This window comes from Hypanus sabinus, unplaced genomic scaffold (assembly GCF_030144855.1).
Source record: "Hypanus sabinus isolate sHypSab1 unplaced genomic scaffold, sHypSab1.hap1 scaffold_1084, whole genome shotgun sequence".
Taxonomy (NCBI): domain Eukaryota; kingdom Metazoa; phylum Chordata; class Chondrichthyes; order Myliobatiformes; family Dasyatidae; genus Hypanus; species Hypanus sabinus.
In genome coordinates this window covers 54995-70000 of record NW_026779141.1, presented here as the reverse complement: position 1 = coordinate 70000, position 15006 = coordinate 54995, and the positions used below count along the sequence as shown (strand labels likewise).

The following is a 15006-nucleotide window of genomic DNA, read 5'->3' as shown; positions in this document are numbered from 1 at the left end:
ACACAAACACAGACACACACACACAGACACACACAGACACAGACACACAGACACAAACACAGACACACACAGACACAAACACAGACACACACACACAGACACAAACACAGACACACACACACAGACACACACAGACACAGACACACAGACACAAACACAGACACACACACAGACACAAACACAGACACACACACAGACACACACACACACAGACACACACACACACACACAGACACAAACACAGACACACACACAGACACAAACACAGACACACACACACAAACACACACACACAGACACAGACACACACACACCGACACAGACACACACACACAAACACACACACGCACAGACACAAACACACACACACAGAGACAGACACACACACACACTCACACACACTCACTCACTCACTCACACACACACACACACACACACACTCACTCACTCACTCACTCACACACACACACACACACTCACACACACTCACTCACTCACTCACACACACACACACACTCACACACACTCACTCACTCACTCACACACACACACACACACACACACACTCACACACACTCACTCACTCACTCACACACACACACACAGACACACACACACACACACACACACACACACACACACACACACACACACTGCTAGGGGAACTCTGCCGGCCAGACATCCGTTGAAAGGACTGCACAGTTGATGTTTCAGGCTGAGGCCCTTCATTGGGGATGACTGAGGATGACCGGTGGTGGTGAGGAGGGTGAATAATGCTGGAATTAAAAAGAAAGGTGCCAGGGAGCTGGCACGGTGGGTGGGAAGGGAACGTGGCAGGTGAATCAGGTGAGCGGGGAAGATCAGCGTCTGCAGAGGGAGGAATCTGACCGTTGGAGAAAGGGAAAGAGAGGGAGGAATCTGATCGGAGAGCAGTGGATCACGGGAGAACATAGAACATAGAATAGTACAGCACAGTACAGGCCCTTCGGCCCACAATGTTGTGCCGACTCCCAAACCCTGCCTCCCATATAACCCTCCACCTTAAATTCCTCCATATACCTGTCTAGTAGTCTCTTAAACTTCACTAGTGTATCTGCCTCCACCACCGACTCGGGCAGTGCATTCCACACACCAACCACACTCTGAGTGAAAAACCTTCCTCTAATATCCCCCTTGAGCTTCCCTCCCCTCACCTTTAAGCCACGTCCTCTTGTACTGAGTTGTGGTGCCCCGGGGAAGAGGCGCTGGCTGTCTCCTCTGTCTATTCCTCTTCATATCTTGTCCACCTCTATCATGTCTCCTCTCATCCTCCTTCTCTCCAGAGAGTAAAGCCCTAGCTCCCTATCTCTGATCATGATCCATACTCTCTAAACCAGGCAGCGTCCCGGTAAATCTCCTCTGTACCCTTTCCAATGCTTCCACATCCTTCCTATAGTGAGGCGAGCAGAACTAGACGCAGAGAAAGAGAAAGGGGGGGGGGGGGGAATCTGTTCGGAAAGGACAGTGGGCCGCGGGAGAAGGGGAAGGAGGAGGTGACGGGCAGCTGAGAAGAAGCGACAGGTCAGTGTAAGAAACAGAGGCAGGTGGGAGGTGTTGTGTGGTGCAAGTGGAAGGGGCAATAGATACCCATGCCACCTTATTGAAGGGGGAGCAGGCTCGACGGGCCGGATGGCCGGCTCCTCCCCCTACTTCTTAAGATCTGATGTGAAAGCCCGCTTTTGCCTCTGCCTCCATGAGAGACCCCCGACGGGACGCAGAGCTGGGCCGAGAGGTGGCAGCTGCAGTTTAACCCAGGGAGGTGCGGAATGACTCACGGCTGAAAGTGCACGTAGACGATGACGCCACAGACAAACGCCGGGATTCAGTTTCCTGCGGGCATGCTCAGTCAGTCTGCAGATGAGTAACAATAACAGCATCAGTGAGAGCTCAACCCAGAGGGCGGGAGACTGCATCAATGCACAGTGTAAATAAATAGCGATAAGTAAACGAGAACAGGAGATTGCGAGATAACGGGTTCTTGAAAGTGAGGTCGCTGGCTGTGGGAACATTTCAACCGATGACTGAAGTCATTTTCTTTTGTTCAAGGGCCTCATGGTTGAGGGGTGATAACTGTCCCTGAACCTGGTGGTGTGGGTCCTGAGGCTCCTGTACCTTCTTCCTGATGGTTGAGGGGTGATAACTGTCCCTGAACCTGGTGGTGTGGGTCCCGAGGTTCCAGTACCTCCTTCCTGATGGTTGAGGGGTGATAACTGTCCCTGAACCTGGTGGTGTGGGTCCCGAGGTTCCAGTACCTCCTTCCTGATGGTTGAGGGGTGATAACTGTCCCTGAACCTGGTGGTGTGGGTCCTGAGGCTCCTGTACCTCCTTCCTGATGGTTGAGGGGTGATAACTGTCCCTGAACCTGGTGGTGTGGGTCCTGAGGCTCCTGTACCTCCTTCCTGATGGTTGAGGGGTGATAACTGTCCCTGAACCTGGTGGTGTGGGTCCCGAGGTTCCAGTACCTCCTTCCTGATGGTTGAGGGGTGATAACTGTCCCTGAACCTGGTGGTGTTGGTCCTGAGGTTCCAGTACCTCCTTCCTGATGGTTGAAGGGTGGTAACTGTCCCTGAACCTGGTGGTGTGGGTCCCGAGGCTCCCGTACTTCCTTCCTGATGGTTGAGGGGTGATAACTGTCCCTGAACCTGGTGGTGTGGGGCCTGAGGCTCCTGTACATCCTTCCTGATGGTTGAGGGGTGATAACTGTCCCTGAACCTGGTGGTGTGGGTCCTGAGGCTCCTGTACCTCCTTCCTGATGGTTGAGGGGTGATAACTGTCCCTGAACCTGGTGGTGTGGGTCCCGAGGTTCCAGTACCTCCTTCCTGATGGTTGAGGGGTGATAACTGTCCCTGAACCTGGTGGTGTGGGTCCCGAGGTTCCAGTACCTCCTTCCTGATGGTTGAGGGGTGATAACTGTCCCTGAACCTGGTGGTGTGGGTCCTGAGGCTCCTGTACCTCCTTCCTGATGGTTGAGGGGTGATAACTGTCCCTGAACCTGGTGGTGTGGGTCCTGAGGCTCCTGTACCTCCTTCCTGATGGTTGAGGGGTGATAACTGTCCCTGAACCTGGTGGTGTGGGTCCCGAGGTTACCTCCTTCCTGATGGTTGAGGGGTGATAACTGTCCCTGAACCTGGTGGTGTTGGTCCTGAGGTTCCAGTACCTCCTTCCTGATGGTTGAAGGGTGATAACTGTCCCTGAACCTGGTGGTGTGGGTCCCGAGGCTCCCGTACTTCCTTCCTGATGGTTGAGGGGTGATAACTGTCCCTGAACCTGGTGGTGTGGGTCCTGAGGCTCCTGTATCTCCTTCCTGATGGCTGATGGGTGATAACTGTCCCTGAACCTGGTGGTGTGGGGCCTGAGGCTCCTGTACCTCCTTCCTGATGGTTGAGGGGTGATAACTGTCCCTGAACCTGGTGGTGTGGGTCCTGAGGCTCCTGTACCTCCTTCCTGACGGTTGAGGGGTGATAACTGTTCCTGAACCTGGTGGTGTGGGTCCTGAGGCTCCTGTATCTCCTTCCTGATGGCTGATGGGTGATAACTGACCCTGAACCTGGTGGTGTGGGTCCTGAGGCTCCTGTATCTCCTTCCTGATGATTGAGGGGTGATAACTGTTCCTGAACCTGGTGGTGTGGGTCCTGAGGCTCCTGTATCTCCTTCCTGATGGTTGAGGCGTGATACCTGTTCCTGAACCTGGTGGTGTGGGTCCTGAGGCTCCTGTATCTCCTTCCTGATGGCTGATGGGTGATAACTGACCCTGAACCTGGTGGTGTGGGTCCTGAGGCTCCTGTATCTCCTTCCTGATGATTGAGGGGTGATAACTGTTCCTGAACCTGGTGGTGTGGGTCCTGAGGCTCCTGTATCTCCTTCCTGATGGCTGATGGGTGATAACTGTCCCTGAACCTGGTGGTGTGGGTCCTGAGGCTCCTGTACCTCCTTCCTGATGGTTGAGGGGTGATAACTGTCCCTGAACCTGGTGGTGTGGGTCCTGAGGCTCCTGTATCTCCTTCCTGATGGCTGATGGGTGATAACTGACCCTGAACCTGGTGGTGTGGGTCCTGAGGCTCCTGTATCTCCTTCCTGATGATTGAGGGGTGATAACTGTTCCTGAACCTGGTGGTGTGGGGCCTGAGGCTCCTGTATCTCCTTCCTGATGGTTGAGGCGTGATACCTGTTCCTGAACCTGGTGGTGTGGGTCCTGAGGCTCCTGTAACTCCTTCCTGATGATTGAGGGGTGATAACTGTCCCTGAACCTGGTGGTGTGGGTCCTGAGGCTCCGGTACCTCCCTCCTTTAAGTTTGCCGTCCCTCCCCAACCCTTGTGGGCAGATCAGAGGGTTGGAGGGTAGGATTCTGAGAGGAGCTGTGGGGAACACAGAGAAGTTGAGCTCCGCGTCCAGAGATGGCTGACAGAGGCCGCGCCAGTTGCCCAGTGGTTAATGAGTGGGGGTGATAACTGTATAAATTCAGTAGCCGGGCGGGAGTGGGGAGGGGGCCGACGGGAGATGTCGCAGCTCCTCACAATGGTGCATGAGTTTGAGGTGAAGCCCGGCCGTTGTTTTGGAAGAGAGTTTCAACTAACTCTGAACCATCCCCACCCCTTCCCCACCCCCCTCCCCGTGACCTAGAAAGCACTGCGGTGAGAGAGGAACTGGCGCTCCGAGGCGGCGGGGCGCCCACAATCTGCGGCTGCCATCTGCGCGCCGGGCCCCCGCTGCTGAGGCAGCAGATTTGCTTTTGCAGCAGGGCGGAAGCTGCTGCTCATACCTCGGCGGCTCCGCAGACACCAACAGCTGACGCCCCGCCCGGCTTCGAGAGGAAAAAACACACCCCAAGCCGATCCTAGTCTGTAACCCACTCCCGGGAATCTGTTATTCTATATATAACCCCCCCCGAACCCCTGGATTAGATCCCAGTCTGTAACCCACTCTCGGGGATCTGTTATTCTATATATAAACCCCCCGAACCCCTGGATTAGATCCCAGTCTGTAACCCACTCCCGGGAATCTGTTATTCTATATATAAACCCCCCGAACCCCTGGATTAGATCCCAGTCTGTAACCCACTCCCGGGAATCTGTTATTCTATATATAAACCCCCCGAACCCCTGGATTAGATCCCAGTCTGTAACCCACTCTCGGGGATCTGTTATTCTATATATAAAACCCCCCGAACCCCTGGATTAGATCCCAGTCTGTAACCCACTCACGGGGATCTGTTATTCTATATATAAACCCCCCGAACCCCTGGATTACATCCCAGTCTGTAACCCACTCCCGGGGATCTGTTATTCTATATATAAACCCCCCGAACTCCTGGATTAGATGCCAGTCTGTAACCCACTCCCGGGGATCTGTTATTCTATATATAAACCCCAACGAACCCCTGGATTAGATCCCAGTCTGTAACCCACCCCCGGGGATCTGTTATTCTGTATATAAACCACACGAACCCCTGGGTTAGATCCCAGCCTGTAGCCCACTCCCGGGAACTGTTATTCCATATATAAACCCCCCCGAACCCCTGGATTAGATCCCAGTCTGTAACCCGCTCCCGGGGATCTGTTATTCCATATATAAACCCCCCGAACCCCTGGATTAGATCCCAGTCTGTAACCCACTCCCGGGGATCTGTTATTCTATATATAAACCCCCCGAACCCCTGGATTAGATCCCAGTCTGTAACCGACTCCCGGGGATCTGTTATTCTATATATCAACCCCCCGAACCCCTGGATTACATCCCAGTCTGTAACCCACTCCCGGGGATCTGTTATTCTATATATAAACCCCCGAACCACTGGATTAGATCCCAGTCTGTAACCCACTCCCGGGGATCTGTTATTTTATATATAAACCCCCCGAAACCCTGGATTAGATCCCAGTCTGTAACCCATTCCCGGGGATCTGTTATTTTATATATAAACCCCCCGAACCCCTGGATTAGATCCCAGTCTGTAACCCACTCCCGGGGATCTGTTATTCTATACATAAACCCCCCGAACCCCTGGATTAGATCCCAGTCTGTAACCCACTCCCGGGGATCTGTTATTCCATATATATACCCCCCGAAACCCTGGATTGGATCCCAATCTGTAACCCACACCCGGGGATCTGTTATTCTATATATAAACCCCCCGAACCCCTGGATTAGATCCCAGTCTGTAACCCACTCCCGGGGATCTGTTATTCTATATATAATCCCCCCGAACCCCTGGATTAGATCCCAGCCTGTAACCCACTCCCGGGGATCTGTTATTCTATACATAAACCCCCCGAACCCCTGGATTAGATCCCAATCTGTAACCCACTCCCGGGGATCTGTTATTCTATATAGAAACCCCCCGAACCCCTGGATTAGATCCCAGTCTGTAACCCACTCCCGGGGATCTGTTATTCTATACATAAACCCCCCGAACCCCTGGATTAGATCCCAGTCTGTAACCCACTCCCGGGGATCTGTTATTCTATATATAAACCCCCCGAACCCCTGGATTAGATCCTAATCTGTAACCCACTCCCGGGGATCTGTTATTCTATATATAAACCCCCCGAACCCCTGGATTAGATCCCAGTCTGTAACCCACTCCCGGGGATCTGTTATTTTATATATAATCCCCCCGAACCCCTGGATTAGATCCCAGTTTGTAACCCACTCCCGGTGATCTGTTATTCCATATATATACCCCCCGAAACCCTGGATTGGATCCCAGTCTGTAACCCACACCCGGGGACGGAAAAGTGACGGAGCCGGGTAGCGGCGTTGCGTAGGGAAAGGTGATGGAGACATGGCGGGTTTTAGGGGAGAGAGTGGTTACGGAGATCGGAAGGAGGGGTGACAGAGACGTGGAAAGGAGTAGCGGAGGGAGGGGGTGACGGGAATGGGGAGGGGTAGAATAGTGTGGGTGAGAGGGGGAGTGGAAGGGGTGTAAGGGAGGGAGGGGTGAATAGAAATGGGGAGGGCTGTAGGGGAGGGAGGGTGGACGGATAAGGGGTGGTGTGTAGGAGAGGGAGGGTGGACGGATAAGGGGAGGTGTGTAGGAGAGGGAGGGTTGACGGATAAGGGGTGGTGTGTAGGGGAGGGAGGGTTGACGGATAAGGGGTGGTGTGTAGGAGAGGGAGGGTGGACGGATAAGGGGTGGTGTGTAGGGGAGGGAGGGTGAACGGATAAGGGGTGGTGTGTAGGAGAGGGTGGGTGGACGGATAAGGGGTGGTGTGTAGGGGAGGGAGGGTGGACGGATAAGGGGTGGTGTGTAGAAGAGGGAGGGTGGACGGAAAAGGGGTGGTGTGTAGGGGAGGGAGGGTGGACGGATAAGGGGAGGTGTGTAGGAGAGGGAGGGTTGACGGATAAGGGGTGGTGTGTAGGGGAGGGAGGGTTGACGGATAAGGGGTGGTGTGTAGGAGAGGGAGGGTGGACGGATAAGGGGTGGTGTGTAGGGGAGGGAGGGTGGACGGATAAGGGGTGGTGTGTAGGAGAGGGTGGGTGGACGGATAAGGAGTGGTGTGTAGGGGAGGGAGGGTGGACGGATAAGGGGTGGTGTGTAGAAGAGGGAGGGTGGACGGAAAAGGGGTGGTGTGTAGGGGAGGGAGGGTGGACGGATAAGGGGTGGTGTGTAGGGGAGGGAGGGTTGACGGATAAGGGGCTGTGTTAAGGGGAGGGAGGGTGGACGGATAAGGGGTGGTGTGTAGGAGAGGGAGGGTGGACGGATAAGGGGTGGTGTGTAGGGGAGGGAGGGTGGACGGATAAGGGGTGGTGTGTAGGGGAGGGAGGGTGGACGGATAAGGGGTGGTGTTTAGGGGAGGGAGGGTGGACGGATAAGGGGTGGTGTGTAGGAGAGGGAGGGTGGACGGATAGGGGGTGGTGTGTAGGAGAGGGAGTGTGGACGGATAAGGGGTGGTGTGTAGGGGAGGGAGGGTGGACGGATAAGGGGTGGTGTGTAGGCGAGGGAGGGTGGACGGATAAGGGGTGGTGTGTAGGGGAGGGAGGGTGGACGGATAAGGGGTGGTGTGTAGGGGAGGGAGGGTTGACGGATAAGGGGTTGTGTTTAGGGGAGGGAGGGTGGACGGATAAGGGGTGGTGTGTAGGAGAGGGTGGGTGGACGGATAAGGGGTGGTGTGTAGGAGAGGGAGGGTGGACGGATAAGGGGTGGTGTGTAGGGGAGGGAGGGTGGACGGATAAGGGGTGGTGTGTAGGAGAGGGAGGGTGGACGGATAAGGGGTGGTGTGTAGGGGAGGGAGGGTGGACGGATAAGGGGTGGTGTGTAGGGGATGGAGGGTGGACGGATAAGGGGTGGTGTGTAGGAGAGGGAGGGTGGACGGATAAGGAGTGGTGTGTAGGGGAGGGAGGGTTGACGGATAAGGGGTGGTGTGTAGGAGAGGGAGGGTGGACGGATAATGGGTGGTGTGTAGGGGAGGGAGGGAGGGAGGGTGGACGGATAAGGGGTGGTGTGTAGGAGAGGGAGGGTGGACGGAGAAGGGGTGGTGTGTAGGGGAGGGTGGGTGGACGGATAAGGGGTGGTGTGTAGGGGAGGGAGGGTGGACGGAGAAGGGGTGGTGTGTGGGGGAGGGAGGGTGGACGGATAAGGGGTGTTGTGTAGGGGAGGGAGGGTGGACGGATAATGGGTGGTGTGTAGGGGAGGGAGGGAGGGAGGGTGGACGGATAAGGGGTGGTGTGTAGGAGAGGGAGGGTGGACGGAGAAGGGGTGGTGTGTAGGGGAGGGTGGGTGGACGGATAAGGGGTGGTGTGTAGGGGAGGGAGGGTGGACGGAGAAGGGGTGGTGTGTGGGGGAGGGAGGGTGGACGGATAAGGGGTGTTGTGTAGGGGAGGGAGGGTGGACGGATAAGGGGTGGTGTGTAGGAGAGGGAGGGTGGACGGATAAGGGGTGGTGTGTAGGGGAGGGAGGGTGGACGGATAAGGGGTGGTGTGTAGGAGAGGGAGAGTGGACGGATAAGGGGTGGTGTGTAGGAGAGGGAGAGTGGACGGATAAGGGGTGGTGTGTAGGGGAGGGAGGGTGGACGGATAAGGGGTGGTGTGTAGGAGAGGGCGGGTGGACATGGAGAAGCGGTGGGGATTCTCTGATAATCCACGTATTTCAACAGGGCTCAAGCTGGTCGATGAAGTGAAAATGTTTGGATGTCTGACACTCCTGTGGGGTCTCTTAATACTCCGGCCAGGTAGGGAGATTCACTCTGTGTCTGACCCCGGGAGTGTGTGATGGGACGGTTTAGAGGGAGATTCACTCTGTGTCTGACCCCGGGAGTGTGTGATGGGACGGTGAGGAGGGAGATTCACTCTGTGTCTGACCCCGGGAGTGTGTGACGGGACGGTGTGGAGGGAGATTCACTCTGTGTCTGACCCCGGGAGTGTGTGATGGGACGGTGTGGAGGGAGATTCACTCTGTGTCTGACCCCGGGAGTGTGTGATGGGACGGTGAGGAGTTAGATTCACTCTGTGTCTGACCCCGGGAGTGTGTGACGGGACGGTGTGGAGGGAGATTCACTCTGTGTCTGACCCCGGGAGTGTGTGATGGGACGGTGTGGAGGGAGATTCACTCTGTGTCTGACCCCGGGAGTGTGTGATGGGACGGTGAGGAGGGAGATTCACTTTGTGTCTGACCCCGGGAGTGTGTGATGGGATGGTGTGGAGGGAGATTCACTCTGTGTCTGACCCCGGGAGTGTGTGATGGGATGGTGTGGAGGGAGATTCACTCTGTGTCTGACCCCCGGAGTGTGTGATGGGACGGTGTGGAGGGAGATTCACTCTGTGTCTGACCCCGGGAGTGGGTGATGGGACGGTTGGGAGGGAGATTGACTCTGTGTCTGACCCCAGGAGTGTGTGATGGGATGGTGTGGAGGGAGATTCACTCTGTGTCTGACCCCGGGAGTGTGTGATGGGACGGTGTGGAGGGAGATACACTCTGTGTCTGACCCCCGGAGTGTGTGATGGGACGGTGTGGAGTGAGATTAACTCTGTGTCTGACCCCGGGAGTGGGTGATGGGACGGTGGGGAGGGAGATTCACTCTGTGTCTGACCCCGGGAGTGTGTGATGGGACGATGTGGAGGGAGATTCACTCTGTGTCTGACCCCGGGAGTGTGTGATGGGACGGTGTGGAGGGAGATTCACTCTGTGTCTGACCCCGGGAGTGTGTGATGGGACGGTGTGGAGGGAGATTCACTCTGTGTCTGACCCCGGGAGTGTGTGATGGGACGGTGTGGAGGGAGATTCACTCTGTGTCTGACCCCGGGAGTGTGTGATGGGACGGTGTGGAGGGAGATTCACTCTGTTTCTGACCCCGGGAGTGTGTGATGGGACGGTGTGGAGGGAGATTCACTCTGTGTCTGACCCCGGGAGTGTGTGATGGGACGGTGTGGAGGGAGATTCACTCTGTGTCTGACCCCGGGAGTGTGTGATGGGACGGTGTGGAGGGAGATTCACTCTGTGTCTGACCCCGGGAGTCTGTGATGGGACGGTGTGGAGGGAGGTTCACTCTGTGTCTGACCCCGGGAGTGTGTGATGGGACGGTGTGGAGGGAGATTCACTCTGTGTCTGACCCCGGGAGTGTGTGATGGGACGGTGTGGAGGGAGATTCACTCTGTGTCTGACCCCCGGAGTGTGTGATGGGACGGTGAGGATGGAGATTCACTGTGTGTCTGACCCCGGGAGTGTGTGATGGGATGGTGTGGAGGGAGATTCACTCTGTGTCTGACCCGCGGAGTGTGTGATGGGACGGTGTGGAGGGAGATTCACTCTGTGTCTGACCCCGGGAATGGGTGATGGGACGGTGGGGAGGGAGATTCACTGTGTCTGACCCCGGGAGTGTGTGATGGGACGGTGTGGAGGGAGATTCACTCTGTGTCTGACCCCGGGAGTGTGTGATGGGACGGTGAGGAGGGAGATTCACTCTGTGTCTGACCCCGGGAGTGTGTAATGGGACGGTGTGGAGGGAGATTCACTCTGTGTCTGACCCCGGGAGTGTGTGATGGGACGGTGTGGAGGGAGATTGACTCTGTGTCTGACCCCAGGAGTGTGTGATGGGACGGTGTGGAGGGAGATTCACTCTGTATCTGACCCCGGGAGTGTGTGATGGGACGGTGTGGAGGGAGATTCACTCTGTGTCTGACCCCGGGAGTGTGTGATGGGACGGTGTGGAGGGAGATTCACTCTGTGTCTGACCCCGGAAGTGTGTGATGGGACGGTGTGGAGGGAGATTCACTCTGTGTCTGACCCCGGGAGTGTGTCATGGGACGGTGTGGAGGGAGATTCACTCTGTGTCTGACCCCGGGAGTCTGTGATGGGACGGTGTGGAGGGAGATTCACTCTGTGTCTGACCCCGGGAGTGTGTGATGGGACGGTGTGGAGGGAGATTCACTCTGTGTCTGACCCCGGGAGTGTGTGATGGGACGGTGTGGAGGGAGATTCACTCTGTGTCTGACCCCCGGAGTGTGTGATGGGACGGTGAGGATGGAGATTCACTGTGTGTCTGACCCCGGGAGTGTGTGATGGGATGGTGTGGAGGGAGATTCACTCTGTGTCTGACCCGCGGAGTGTGTGATGGGACGGTGTGGAGGGAGATTCACTCTGTGTCTGACCCCGGGAATGGGTGATGGGACGGTGGGGAGGGAGATTCACTGTGTCTGACCCCGGGAGTGTGTGATGGGACGGTGTGGAGGGAGATTCACTCTGTGTCTGACCCCGGGAGTGTGTGATGGGACGGTGAGGAGGGAGATTCACTCTGTGTCTGACCCCGGGAGTGTGTAATGGGACGGTGTGGAGGGAGATTCACTCTGTGTCTGACCCCGGGAGTGTGTGATGGGACGGTGTGGAGGGAGATTGACTCTGTGTCTGACCCCAGGAGTGTGTGATGGGACGGTGTGGAGGGAGATTCACTCTGTATCTGACCCCGGGAGTGTGTGATGGGACGGTGTGGAGGGAGATTCACTCTGTGTCTGACCCCGGGAGTGTGTGATGGGACGGTGTGGAGGGAGATTCACTCTGTGTCTTTCACCTGAATGTTTATGGACTTAATGAATGCTGGCTTGATCAAATGATTTAGTGATCTTTTCCTATCTGCTCCCACTCCACACCCCCCTCCTCAATTTCTCTCATCCACCATCCTTCTACCCTTCCCCTCGTCTTCTCCCCGCTCTTGCCCCTCTCCCACTCATTGCATTCCTCTCTCCCTCCTGCCTCTCGTCCTCTCTCCCCTCCCCCTCTGTCCACCTCCCTCTTCATCTTCTGCTCCCTCCAACCCCCCCCCTCTTTCGTCCTTCTGCCTGCTTTCCTTCTCTGCCACCCTGCCACTCGACTCTCCACTGACGATTACAACCTCACCCCTCACGTCCGCTCCGCTGCCCTGCTCTCTGGATTCTCTGCACCCTTCTCTCCCCCCACCTCTTATCCCGAATTGCTCTCATCCCTCTTTCGTGCCTTCTTCCTCTCCCCCACTTTCCTTTCCCCTCTCGCTCTCCTCTCCGCTCTCTCCCCAACTACCTTTCCTCACCCCCTCTCCTCTTCCTGCCCCTCTCCCTTCCCCCTCTCCCCTCTTATTGCCCTGTCCATCCCTCCCTGTCCCCAACTCGTTTCCCTGTATCTTGCCTCTCCATCAAACCACCCTCTCCCCCGCTCTCTCTCTCTCCATCCCTCTTTCCCCCTTTCCTGCCCCTCTCTCCCTCTCCAACCCCTTCCTCTCCCGCCCTGCCGTTCTTCCCCCCCCCATGCCCCGGGACCCCCTGGCCGAGGCAGCTTCCGCCGCCATTCGGCACGGGACGGACGTGTACGCCACGGCGGGGGAGACGGTCTCCTTCCCCTGCGCGCTGGCGAGGAAGACGGCGCGCCCTATCATCAGGCCGTCGGGCTCCTGGAAATGGCAGCCAGACGGGGGACAGAGCTCGCTCATAGTCTCTTACATATACTCCAACAACCCGTCCTGGGGGCAGACCCCGATGCGCGACCGGTCCAGGATGGAGGGCGACATCAGCTACGGCACCTTTACTCTGAGCCTGATGCAGGTGAAGAAGGTGGACGAAGGGAAATTCACCTGCTCTTTTCAGCACGGATACGAGACGGCGAGCGGTTCCTACACACTCCGCCTCCTACAAGGTTGGAGCTCCTCACTCCCCCTCTCCCTCACCCCTACCACCATTCCCCCCCCCACCCCCACCCCCGCATCCTCGGGAGGGAGTAGCGGGCAGAGGAGGGGCGGGCGAGGGAGAGGAGGAGGGGTGGGGGAGAGGGGTGTGAGAGAGAGGGGAAGGAATCGAGGGGCAGGAGTGAGGGGGAGGAGAATGGGTTGAGGGGATGGGATGGAACAAGGGAGAAGGGAGGGTGGAGTGAGGGAAGGGTGAAGGAGAAGCAAAGGAGAGGAGGGGGGCGAGGGAGATGAGGAGAGAGGAGGCGGAGAGGGGAGAGTGTCCGGGAGGGGGAAGTGAAGGAAGAGCGAGGAAGAGGGGGAGGTGAAGGAGGGGTGAAAAAGTGTGGTGGAGGATGGAGGGGTGAGGGGAGGAGGGGACGGAGATGGGAGGGGATGGAGGGGCATGGGAGAGAGGAGGGGTGGGAAGAACGAGGGAATGGGAAGGGGAAGAATGGACGTGAGGGGTAGAAGGGGAAGGGGAGGGAGTACGAGGGGCAGGTAGAAGCAGGTGGGGCGAGGGAGCTGGGCAGGGGAGGACTGAGCGAAAGGGGGAAGGAGGGAAGGACGCGGGAGAGGAGGAGAAGGGTGAGGGGAGGAAGCGGCCTGGGAATGGTGAGAGGAGGTAGGGTCAAGGGAAAGGGAAGGGTGAGGGACAGTGAAGGGGAAGAGAGGGATAAGCGAGGGAGGAGGGGGTGTGGAGGGAGGGGCCCTGGAGAAGGAATGGCGAGGGAGAGGGGTAGGCGAAGGAGACGTGAGGGAGCGGGGCAGAGGGAAGGGAGGCGAGGGCGGGAAGGCAAAGGAGTGGGTTAGGGGCGGGATGGGTGGAGGGCATGGAGGAAGTGTGAGCGGAGTGAGGATGGGGGTGTGGGGAGGAGGGAGTCGACCGTGCGGGGAACGGACCAGGTGCCGAGCTTCCTGGGCGGGACGAGGACCGGGCTTACACGGGGCGTGGGTTCGGGTGTTTAAAGGTCCCTCCACAACTCTCGCCCTCCGTTTTTGAGTTGAATTGCCGTCATTCACTTCATCATACACGCGACGGGTAAAAATCTTCACGTCTCCGTCCGAATGTTGGATTTATGTTCATTTATAACAAATAGTGAGAACAAAAGGACAGTTAGTGTGACACAGAAATACCGTTGTGTGGGCGTGAATTCACCGGTCTGACGGCCCGGCGGGAGAAGCTGTCCCGGAGCCTGTCGCTCCCGGCTTTTACGCCGCGGTCCCGTTTCCCGGACGGTAGCAGCCGGGAGAGTTTGTGTTCGGGGGTGACTCGGGTCCCCGGTGATCCTTCGGTGCCCTTTTTACACACCCGTCTCTGTGAACGTCCTGAACGGTGGGAGGTTCACACCGACAGATGCGCCGGGCTGTCCGCACAGGGGTCCCGCGATCGAGGGGGGGGACGGTTCCCGGACCGGACAGTGGTGCAGACAGTCAGGATGCTCTCGACCGAGGGGTGGGGGGACGGTTCCCGGACCGGACAGTGGTGCAGACAGTCAGGATGCTCTCGACCGAGGGGTGGGGGGACGGTTCCCGGACCGGACAGTGGTGCAGACAGTCAGGATGCTCTCGATCTAGGTGGGGACGGTTCCCGGACCGGACAGTGGTGCAGACAGTCAGGATGCTCTCGATCGAGGGGGACGGTTCCCGGACCGGACAGTGGTGCAGACAGTCAGGATGCTCTCGATCGAGGTGGGGACGGTTCCCGGACCGGACAGTGGTGCAGACAGTCAGGATGCTCTCGATCGAGGTGGGGACGGTTCCCGGACCGGACAGTGGTGCAGACAGTCAGGATGCTCTCGATCGAGGTGGGGACGGTTCCCGCACCGGACAGTGGTGCAGACAGTC

The 15006-nt window shown here is 57.4% G+C and overlaps 1 protein-coding gene across 1 annotated transcript in view; it reads left to right on the top strand.

Annotated features, from left to right (window-relative positions):
* Window positions 1-15006, top strand: part of LOC132386268 (uncharacterized) — a 78928-nt gene that overhangs the window by 51280 nt on the left and 12642 nt on the right. Inside the window, exons 2-3 of the mRNA XM_059958545.1 lie at window positions 9130-9204; window positions 12774-13130. Of these exons, the coding sequence (XP_059814528.1) occupies window positions 9156-9204; window positions 12774-13130 (406 nt within the window). The 5' untranslated portion in view covers window positions 9130-9155. The remainder of the gene's footprint in view (window positions 1-9129; window positions 9205-12773; window positions 13131-15006) is intronic.